General features: G+C 40.2%; 2 protein-coding genes across 3 annotated transcripts; both read right to left on the reverse strand.

Annotated features, from left to right (window-relative positions):
- Nucleotides 1-222: 222 nt before the first annotated feature.
- gpaa1 (glycosylphosphatidylinositol anchor attachment 1) lies at nt 223-7,274 on the reverse strand. 2 transcript variants are annotated; one of them, XM_044134399.1, is made up of 13 exons: nt 7,169-7,274; nt 6,742-6,838; nt 6,128-6,307; nt 5,917-6,028; nt 5,677-5,824; nt 5,467-5,568; nt 5,160-5,356; nt 4,875-5,071; nt 2,528-2,681; nt 2,322-2,393; nt 2,041-2,234; nt 1,147-1,317; nt 223-1,051 (listed from the first exon to the last, which is right to left on the reverse strand). In XM_044134399.1, exons 2-13 carry the CDS (start codon nt 6,813-6,815, stop codon nt 808-810), a joined length of 1,845 nt encoding a protein of 614 aa, XP_043990334.1. In that variant the 5' UTR covers nt 6,816-6,838; nt 7,169-7,274; the 3' UTR covers nt 223-807. The 2 variants fall into 2 exon arrangements, with proteins under 2 accessions (XP_043990334.1, XP_043990333.1); XM_044134398.1 differs by having other exon boundaries at nt 2,041-2,237.
- A 247-nt stretch (nt 7,275-7,521) lies between these two features.
- exosc4 (exosome component 4) lies at nt 7,522-11,022 on the reverse strand. The gene is made up of 3 exons (XM_044134405.1): nt 10,706-11,022; nt 8,370-8,576; nt 7,522-8,298 (listed from the first exon to the last, which is right to left on the reverse strand). Exons 1-3 carry the CDS (start codon nt 10,874-10,876, stop codon nt 7,939-7,941), a joined length of 738 nt encoding a protein of 245 aa, XP_043990340.1. The 5' UTR covers nt 10,877-11,022; the 3' UTR covers nt 7,522-7,938.
- Nucleotides 11,023-11,479: the final 457 nt, after the last annotated feature.

An 11,479-nucleotide genomic window follows, 5' to 3' on the forward strand; every position in this document is an offset into this window, starting at 1 on the left:
GATATGATCCAAGTCTGCATTTGCTGGTATATTTTGACCATCAAAATAAATCCCTACCTCTCCTCCTACCTACGGACAATGCTGAAGGGAGTGACCAGCATGAGGAGGAGAGAGCCGCTGCGGAGAGACGACTGTCCAGGCTGGACGGACGCTATAATAATTTACACCTTTACAGTTTTAAAAGCTTGAAAGAGAAATGAAAGCAGAAACAAACAACACAGATTCAGTTTTAAACACATTTAACGGTGCGAGTTATAAATACGAAATAAACACGTCTCGCTAAACAAAAATTACAAAAAACAAGTAGAAAAATATTGGTGGCAGCTCGCTTAACAGCTTATCCACTAATAGCGTCATAATAATTATCAGGCTAATATCTTTACCATCCTGTCCCTCAAGCAGTTTTTAAAAACAACAGTGCAGTCTTTTCTTCAAGTACCACAAACAAAACCATTAAAAAAAGAAATCAACTTTCCTTACCAAAGAAATATTGTACTCATCTCCACTATTGCATGTACCCCTTCCCTACAACTGTTAAAAGTTACGTAAAGTACAAACCGCTTTATGCACCGCTTAAAATGTTCAAGATGGCCAGAAAATGGCTGCAGTCTCTGGAAGGTCAAATACAAACCTGGAGTAAAAATGTCAAACCAACAAAAAAAAATAAACCAGAGTCATTTGTTTCTTGCAAAGTAAGTGTCCTTGTTTAACTCTCCAGTGGATCTAAGCATTTGTTCTTCACATTCCCCCAAAAACAAGTAAACCTGAGATCATCCCAAAGTGTGAAGCCTGCAGCAGACCTGCAGACTACTTCCAGAAGAGGATGTTCCAGAAAAGCAGCCAGCACGGATAAACCATCAAGGCAATCAGTGGGTACACCAGAGAACCGTACAAGTGGTGGTCCAGGATCCCCTGAGAAATAACCGACAGGTACAACAGCCAGCCATCCTGGAAGCTAACAGGCATTTCCTCCAGCTCTTGGAAGAAAAACACAGAGAAGAGGAGCGTGAAGGCTGGGCTGAGGATCACCAAGACGACAGCTGACAAAGTTCTGAAGGGAAAAAGAGAGAGGAATAAAACTGATCACAGTTCAGATTTGTTTTGGCGAGACATAAATGATCAAAAAATTGACTGTCAGTGAATTACTTTGGCACGTGGGGTGTAACAAAAGCAGCCACAGGCACCAGGGTGAGAGCCAGGATGAAGCCCAGGGAGAAGTTAATGAGGGCAGTGCAACCCAGCAGGACAGCCAGATAAAGCACAGCAACTAGCTTCAGCACCCTCCAGCCCTGCTCCGTCCCCTCCCCCGACAACAACCTGCAACACAACAGAAACTGTCAAAGTTTCCCTCCTCAATATGGAGGGAAATTAATTTTTACCTGAGGCATGACTTTCAGAAATCAGCTCAACTGAACCATCTAAGCATGTACAGCAGTATGTAGCAATGATCAGAGTCTGATCAGAAGAAGTTGTTTTTTTTCCCCCCCCCAATGTTTGGGATACAGGAAACATGGCTATAATTGATGTCAGCATAGAGGTAAAACGTCAGATCTGAATATCAGAATTAATCCAAAACCATGGCACAGGCAAAGCTAAATATTTATTTTATCATATTGTTTGGTCAGTTCTTATGCTGGGATGTTTGAATGACATCAGATGACTGATTGAATGATGGATGCATTATAAATCGAAGCCTATACGGTTGTTGCTCCATTCCCCTTTGCCAGAATTCATAGCAACTTAACACTTTAGTAGCTCTAGATTTGACTCCTTGCGTCCCGTACCTGGAGTGAAATCATGACACAAATCCTACCTGCAAGTCCAGAGAACGGAAATGAATATTACTGCAGAAGACTGATTCTATTTATATTTCTGAATCAAGATTACATAAATAGGTGTTTGTTTTCTGTTGCCCTTTTAATTTTGTGGCAAACAGTGTCGTTCCGGATACTGTTGGTGAACCTTAACAGTGTTTTCATTTAAAAAAGGCTGAGTATAAACGAAAAAGTGTCATAAATCAGAGGTTGTGTCATTCGGTACCTGTGTGTGTTATGAGGCAGAGCCAGGCCTGCTGTGTAAACAGCGATGACTGTGAGGACGACGGCTTCGGTCTCAGAAACAGGGAAGTGTTCGACAGCGATCTCCTGGAAACGGGTCGGCAGGATGTACAGAGCCGCTCCGGTCAGGTGGCTGATCACCAGAGGAGTCAACACTGACAGAACCCCAGGGCTGGACTGCTGCCGTCAAGAGGGTTTTTATGAGTGAATAAGCAGGAACAAATGCTTTCATCTCTCGTCAATTTATCAGTGTTTATTTCTAACCTGAGCGACGTCACCAACTCCGTCCACTGCTACGGCAGGTGGACTGACAAGCTGCACCCAAAGGTCCAAGGCCTGAACTTAAAGTCAAGGAGGAGAAATGGAAAGATTGCACAACTAAGATTCAGTCAGCAATAGATCATTCTTTCAGGCTGACTTCAGCTAAAAAAAAACAACAAACAAACAGTGAAATCATCATCAGAGGATACGCGAAGCAGCAGGATGACTGCAAGGAGGCCGAAGGCAGGCATGTAGTATCCAATGGAGACAAAGTGGGAAAGTGATGGCATGAGGTAGAAGAAGTAGGACTGGTGAAGACGTTCCAGAAGATTGTTCAGTTTTCGAAACATTCCTTCCAGGAGTCTAAAATGTAAAAAAAAAAAAAAAAAAGACATCATAAAATTTCCAGATATGAATTTAAATTTTATTGAAAAAGATTTAGAAAATAACATTTAATCAATGAAAAGGTTTTATAATTCCTGATAGCTACCCTTCATTGAGGGGGAAGCAACAACTGATTGCATGCATGAGGTGGTTGGTCAGTGTGCTGTATTCAAGCATATTAATGGAAAATCAAGTGGAAGAAAAATGTTTGATATTACAAGTTTATTCAAACATTTGTTTATTCTAGATCAGGGGTCTCAAACTCAATTTCCCTGGGGGCCGATGGAGGTAGAGTCTGGGTGAGGCTGGGCCGCATCGGGTTTTCCACAAGAAAAGCTCTTACAAAAACATTCCAATGTTATCAAATGTCTTTATTTTTATTTTTAAAACACAAAATAAGATGAAAAAATAAATAAATTAACAATTCATAAGAAAAAAAAATTAATCAGTAATAAATAAATAAAATATAATAATAACACAGCAGCTATAGAAGACTAGATAAATGTAATTATTATAATTCAGATTCAAATGGCTGTATTAACAGTTCTTTAACCTTTAACTTTCTGAACATGAATGGAACATTGAACATAAACTGTTATTAATATAACAGTTTATAAACTGTTTCTTCTGCCTACTTCTTACTGCTAGAGGTCTGGCAGCTCCATTTGAAGCACTGTGATTGGTAAGTTAGTTCAGCTCCGCACACAACACTGAAAAGTGCCAATCATATCAAACTCGCAGGCAGTGTTGGCATAGTTACTTTGAAAAAGTAACTTTAATCAAACTACTGATTACTCCTTGAAAAAGTAACTTAGTTAGATTACTGACTACTTGATTTGGAAAGTAACTAAGTTACACTAAAAGTAACTTTTTAGTTACTTTCAGCAGGTGCTGACAACACTCCGCCTCCTGTGAAAATCACATTGAGCTTTGCCAATACTTTTTTGTAAGCTATTTTATAATGGTAACATCAACAATGTGTCTCCACTGATAAGGTTGAACTGAAGAGGAGATTGTAGAAAATTAAAAAACGTGAGTAATTTGTGTGGTCCACTGTTGTCTGGAAAACTCTCAGAAGGATTTCCCTCCCCCAGCCTCCAGGTTCTGTGTTACGGCCCTGCATTTGGTGTCACTGCGCACAGAGCTCCTCCTGCAGCTCACAGCTCAGATGGCTGCACAGATTTGCGACACTTATCTTAGTATTAATAATTAGAATTAAGTTGCCATTATAATTATTGGAAACTACGGACACGTTCATTCGTGGCTGTTTTCACGTTTATTGCGCTGTTTAAATTAGTCTCGATGTTTGTAGTTTTCTGGAGCGCAACGCGAAGCTCGACGTCATTCAGAGGTAATACATTAACTTGACATTAACAAAGACACAGCGGGACGGATCATCTGAGAAATGATGAACAGGAGAGACTGACTAAAACTACCTTAATGACGGACAAATTCTGGGATTTATTATGAGTCTCTGCTTATTTCCAAGCCCAAATGAGCAACTTCACGTTCAAAAACGAGCCCAAAAAGCGCAACCCGCCACTCATTAAATCGGCAAGCGACTTTAAAAAATGAAGCCCAAAGCCGCTTATAATAATCGGACTTGGCGACAGAAACTCAAAATAGTTCCAGTTTTTCCACCAACAAAATGCGCATCTCCCTCCATTGTTTACATTTCTGTCGCATAGAGACGTCGGTCACTCGACAAGACGAGTAGAGGAAATACGATTAAATAACAAAAGAAGATAGTAACGCAAAAATGATTTTGATAAGTAACTGTAGTCTGACTACTGGATTTGAAATAGCAACGCGTTAGATTACTCGTTACTGAAAAAAGTGGTCTGACGTCAGTAACGCATTACAAATTAACGCGTTACTGACATCACTGCTCGCGGGCCACACTAACATTAAACTTTCATAATTACAAGTTTATTCAAACATTCTGAGACCCCTTTTCTAGATGATATAGAATTTTTTTGACATGCACATAAACCTGTACTACAACATTTTTGCTTAATACTCTTGTGATTTTAAACTACATTTTGAACAACAATGTAAAACTTATTGGAGAAATAGCACGCTTAATAAAATGCTTTGTATCCAAAATGCCTGAAAAAAGATGAATAGGGTTATTATTATTAAAAAATAAGATCAGCAGTCTGTGGTTCTGACCTGCCGACGGTGGTGACGTCTGTCTTGTACTGGCGGAAGCTGTTGATGCCCTTGATGGTGGCCGCCTCTATGTGGTAGCGCAGGAACAAACCGTGGTCTCCCCACGGCCGCCCGCTGGCCTGCTTCATTACCATCAGCATCATGGTCTGGACGGCATGGCTGTACCCGGACACGCTGTCCCAGTCGTTCCTCTGCAGCTACAGAAGCATTCGCAAATGAAAGTGAAAATTAGAATCCTTCAGCTCTGCCAACCGGATAGCGCTGTATGTGTCTACAGGCCTTTACCCGGCCCTGGATGGTGCAGAGGACTCCTATCTTCTGGCAGAAAGCATAGAAGAGGTTTGCCAAATCCAGGTTTGGCAACTGGCCATTGAGGCCTTCCAGTATTATGTCCAAACTGGTGATGACATCACTGCTGAGCTCCAAGGACAGAGCAGCCTGGATTGAACCTCCGCGGCCTTGTAATGGAGACCAGTCCATTCCTAGAATAAAACGGTGCACCAAGATGCATTGTGTTTGACTCAAATCAAGAACATATGACTTACGCCTTTTACTCAAGAATCTCTGCTGTTTATTTTGACCAGATGATCACCTGTAGTGTTGGTGTGGTGGTAGCTCTCCAACCAGGCCTGCATACCAATCAAGTCATGCTCGTTCACAAGGAAAATAATGTCCTTGGCCCAAAAAACCTGACCTGGTAACCACAGAAGAATTACTTGAATCATTGGCACTGAATTTAAGTGTCAAATCTTTTCAAGGTTTTCCCGATTGTTGCGGAACAGTCAGAAGGTGCACTACTCACTGCGGAAGTAGTGAGCTAAGCCCAGCAGCAGGCCCACAGCCTGGTTGTTGTTGTCGCCAGGGCTGCAAGGAGCACTGAGCACCAGGGCTTCAGTTCGTGGAGCTCGAGGGGCGCGAAGGATCCCGTAGACATTTGTACCTTTCACAATCTATTAAGAAAGATAAAGTCAGTCAATATTTGAGAGAAATAAAAAGGAAGGAGAGTGCAAATGGACAAAATTAATTGTGGTAATAAACTTACATATCTCTCTTTATTTTCATCTGGAAAGGGCAGCGTACGAGAGAAGCTCTGGGTGAACACCTCCAGCCCTCGAGCCTGCATCGTTTTCACCAGCCAATCCACCGGCATCCCACTGCAAAGATGTCAAACAAACCAGTAGAATATTACTAACCTCATGTTGTTTTCAATAAAATCAACAGACAAGATAAACATTCAAAAAAGAAAAACCTACCCAACTTTCTTCTTGTGAGCAGCAAACTCTTTGCCTGTGGCCAGAGCTCTTTCTCCAGAAGGGAAGCGCTCCTCCACCATGGTGGATCCCATGGCATTCTCCGACATATATGTCCGCAACGTGAATGGCTCAAACGCTAACCCCATAAACCAGCACACACCGGCAAAGTAGCAAAGTGCACTGGCATGCAGAAAGAGAAGAAGGAAAATTATTTACAAAACTGAGCCAAATGTACAACTGTAGTCCTGTTTAAGAACAACAGGACTATTTCTAATTTTGAAATTTAAGCATAATTTTAGAGGAACTTAATGAATAACATTGAAAACTTTCAGCTAAGGGATACAACCTTTACTCAAAGACAGCACTTCTTAACATTGTTTGACCTCAAGGGTAATATGGATCTAAACAAATTATCTATGCAAAGTACTCTATAAATAAAACTAGTTGATGGATTTAATTATTATGCTTTACATGGACCTCAATGTATATAATATATTTTAGACGACATAAAAAGACCACAAGACAGTCTGGATCCTACAAAAATAAAGGACGTTATTAAAATGTTGAAACACAAAACAAAGCTGAAAAGGATCCAGTTGCGACTTGACACTCACCAGATTGGAGCATTGAGGCGGGTCAACAGATTGATCAAAGCCCGTCTCCTGTTGGGATCAGACAGAAGTCCCATCTTGTCGTTTCCTACACCGGGTCCTGCAGGAAGCGCACATACACATCGACTAAGAAATACACTTTAAAAATCTTTGTCTTAAGAAGTTATAATGTGGAATATAATCACATATATTACTGTCACACGTTCCAAAACAAACATGCATGTCATCTGAGTTTCCATTCATTGCTCAAACTCTGTTGTCTCAACAGTATTCATGACAGCCCTTGTGTGGTTAGCCTTATGCTAACCAGTTACCAGGCAAGTTTTCTGAGTTTGTAAATTCCCCGAAATTCGTATTCGTCCTCAAAAAGGATCTGTTTTTATGGTTACGAAGATGTGTCTTATAACGTTTCAAATATACAAAAACGTACCTCAGAATAGTGGTCACATCCACCTGCAGAGGCGATGTTTCATCAGTGCGGCAGATGGCTAAAAGTCGGTGCTATTTCCTTGTTTTAGTGGGAACGTATTTACCGCGGACCGACTTCCGCTAAGAAAATGCATCGAAATAAAATGGAAAACGGTAATCTTTAAACTTTTAGATGGAAAAAAATAAAAATAAAATTAGCTCCCATTTCATTGTTTAGAAACCTTTTAGTCCATCCCAATTTAAATTGATATTAGGAAGCCGATCCATCTGTTAAAAGTTGCATACCTCGATGTAATTTTGCACATAAGTCAAAATAAATCAAAAACCGTTAGTAATAGTAGTATGTACACTTCATTGAAAGAACAAGGCATTACATTTATTGTTTCTGCAACTTCAACAGCAAAGTACGTACAACCCTTCTGGATCAAAAGGATAGAGGCAAAAACAAAACACTTAAATTTCTGCCTCAGCAAATTGCCACAGAAATAGCTTTGTTGGCATGAGGGAGAGCAAATAAACTGACAAAATTACGACTACAAGAAAGCTGTAGCTGCATTTTATTTACGGCATTTTCAACTGCTTCTCATACCGATTTGCATTTTGCTCCTGTCCATCTAAATCTCAAACAAATTATTTATTCAGAGATCATATACAAAAGGCAAACAACTGACATCTTCATTGTTAGGCTTATTTATGTACAAAAGTATAGAGACATATTTCTAATGAAATAAATGAAAGCAAACAGTTTCTTTCAGAATCCCAGTGCAGATGTTACTCTCTGGAGAGCACCGATGTTTCTTGGAGGTGCTGCCTCACCACCTCATCCAACACCTTGCTCACGCATTTACAAGCAGTCATTGCAGCTTCAATCAGAGTTTCCAGGTGGTCCTGATGAAGTCGAGCATCCATCTGAACAAGAGCAATCTGTCCACCTCGGGGCAGCAGCGCCAAAGCCAGAGAACTCACTCCTCCGCTCTCCTCAGCATAGCAAAGGTCGGCAAGGGGAGTCTCATCGACAAAACCTACGGTGCAGGCGCAGACGTAGTCTCTCATGGGGATGCCTGCATCAATGACTGCCAATGTAGCTGCATTCACACATACACTGTAGTTCCCTCCATCTGACTGTAGAATCTGGAAGGGAAAACATATTTTTAATACAACACAGCTGGTGGGACTTGGCAAAACTTCGGTTTTTAATTTACCTTCACATAGATGTCTATCTGAGAGCGTGGGAAGAGCTGGGTCATTACAGCAGCTTCAAACGTCTGCTTCAGGTGGAGACTCATCTCGGTGGATTTGCGATCTCCATGTGGTCTCCTCTTCCTCTCAGCTGTGCTGAACGTGGCCATGCTGTACTGGCAATTGATAACAGCTCGATCGTGAAGAGCCCGACTTCTGGAGCCCCGCATCTGCAACAGACACAGACAACAATGTCAAATAATTAAAGCCCAGCTACTAAAGGTACCAAAAATCAAGCTAGGGATGGTTATAATATTCAGGAAGGACTAAAGAAACAACACTGCGACAGACTGGCGACCTGTCCAGGATGTACCTCACCTTTCGCCCAGAACATTTGCTGGAGATAAGCACCAGAATCCCTCCAGACCCTCTAATGCAGTGGTCCCCAACCTTTATATTACCGTGGATCGGTCAAGACTTGGCAATTTTGCTGAGGCCCAGGGGGGAGAGAGGTAGCATGTTGGTGTTCCCGCTACAACCTTTTTTTTTTTTTTGCCCCGATTTTCCCTTTACGACAATCTTACAATGTCCTGAAGTGTGTGGTGTGTTACTTGGTGGTGTGTTGAATATGGCTGATATAAAATCAGGCATATTCAACATGGTCTTGGCTCGATTTCAGAAGCCTGTGTGGTTTTCCCTGACTGGGAGCGAGAATGCAGCCTGTAGAATGTGAGAGGTAGCCAATCAGAAAGCGTGGTGATGTAAGAACGGAGAGGAATCCGAAACAGCTGACATGGCGACTGAGAGTCCGGTGGACATCGGAGCTGATATGTGGAAATATTTATTACTATATGTAAAGGTAATTTTTATAGGTTTATTATGTGTGGGTGTGTTTATTCAGTTAAAAATGTTAACTACAAAAAAAACATAACTCGCCTCCAAATCATAGAGCAGCAAATAGAGCGGCTGCTCCCGCCGTCTTTTATCAAACACCTTTTCTTTTTGTTATGTCTTTTATCGCTTAAAATGAGTCCACAAACTATCACTACTATTTGATTATTCTAAATTCACGTATGGAATGTTGGGGGTTTTACTAGATTTTCTTCTGGAATCAGTTCGTGTGTGGTGTGTTGGGAATCAACTACTGGGATAAATCCATCCTCCTGTCGCTTCTCTGGGCCTTTTCCCCTTCCCAAAGAAACTTTCCAAAAACATCTGATCCGTTTCTTACTCATTTTGCTGCTTGTGGGCTCAATGTTAGCGTGCAAGACGTAACCGAGAGAATCCGGTTAAAGGATTTTCAAAATAAAAGATCCTCCAGGCTCAAAAAATTCCTAAAACAAAAATATTTAATTCTTTCTTGTGTGGCCCGGTACTAAGTGGTCCACCGACCGGTACTGGTCCGTGGCCCGAAGGTTGGGGACCACTGCTCTAAGGGACAAGGGTGTTCAGAAAATGGATGGATGGATGGATAAAGAAACAACAAACAAACTCAGAGATGTAGAAACACAAGTTCCCTTGCCCACAGAGTATATCATCATGTTACCAAACAAATATGAATGAAAACTGACTTTGGAACAGATAATCCATACCAACAGTAGGATGCTGGGTTACTATCAAATATCAAGTCCCAATTACCCCTGGATCTTATTGATGCCCAGACAAGGGTGTGGTTTCTCTGCAACTTTAATATTAAAGTTGATGAGAATACATACAGGTGATTTTGAGCGTATATTTTGGATGCTGTGTGGATTAGAGAAAATCTCAAATAAATTAAAAGTTGTCCAACACATAAATATAATTAATATTAAACGAGTTGTGCATCATTCCTCCCCAAATTATTATGGCATATATGATGATAATTCACACTTCTGAGTATCAGCGTCTAGCTAAATATCTTTATCCTGATAAATAGATGTTAAACACATGGTTACGATACAGGCTTTGTTCCAATTTTTTATATTTTATAAGAATGCATTAGAATTTAGAAAAAACCTATTTTAATTCAGCAGAACTTCGACACCCTAATTCTGATAGTCAAGTGTTTTACAGTAACGTTGTTTTATAGGCGTTTCCCCTAGACTCGCATGATTAGTGATGCAAATGAAATTACAAAAATGCTATATATTAAATTAGAGGGAAGCCGTCTTTACACGTGTAAAGAAAAACTGTAAGGAAGAAAATCTATATTTTAACAGAAAATATGATTGGATTTTTTTTTTTAAATTGCGAACAAAACTTATTTTAACCTTCATTTTAAAGTTACGGCCTTCTAACAAGAGGTAATTTCTTTCAAATAATGGGAATTTATTTAATTACTCTGCTCTGCAGCACCATTCACTTCTCCAGATGTACTTACCTCGTGCGGACCGTAGACCACAGCCAGAGCCTTGGTGTTTCCTTGCTCTAAATAAGCAGACCCGTCAGCCTGGGCAAACACTCCCATACGGGCCTGAACTTTCCGTAGTTCGGTGGCTTTTCTTCCATCCAGGCGGTATCCTTGATCAGAGAGCAGCTCCAAGCCCGCCATGTTTCCGTAAGCTTCACAGCAACGCAAACAACCCACGTGTTTTTGCTGCTACCCTACATTACCCATCAAACACTTAGGGGAAGCGCTACGGCAAAACCAAAGAGCCAAAACCCTAAAGATGCGAAATCTCGATTACAAATGTATCTGACCCACGTGAATATTTTTGGATAATTTATTTGGCGAAGGGTAGGTGGAACTTATTTCATAAAACAAAAGCTCAAAATAGAATATTTTCTATTAATATAAGACATTACAATTTGTGTGTGTGTGTGTGTTTAATGAATATTTAAAGTGTGAGTTTAGGTGTGACTTTAATAATTTTTTTTGATAAATTGTGACTATATAAACAATAATTAGTCTCTGTATAGTTAAAGATTCGTGATTTTGTTTCCATTTATAACATGGACTAATCGTTATGAAAGACAGGTAAAATGAAAATGTTTTTAAAATTGGAATCGTTACTAAAACGATATACTAACAAAATGTCAGTATTTGATTTATATTAGCATGTTTGTTTTTTCTTTTTATAAAGGAAAAAAATGTTTATCCAATAATTTACCACTAAAGCATACAATCTTTCAATAAGTCTTTTAAGTTTCGAAT

Source organism: Gambusia affinis, linkage group LG12 (genome assembly GCF_019740435.1).
Source record: "Gambusia affinis linkage group LG12, SWU_Gaff_1.0, whole genome shotgun sequence".
Taxonomy (NCBI): domain Eukaryota; kingdom Metazoa; phylum Chordata; class Actinopteri; order Cyprinodontiformes; family Poeciliidae; genus Gambusia; species Gambusia affinis.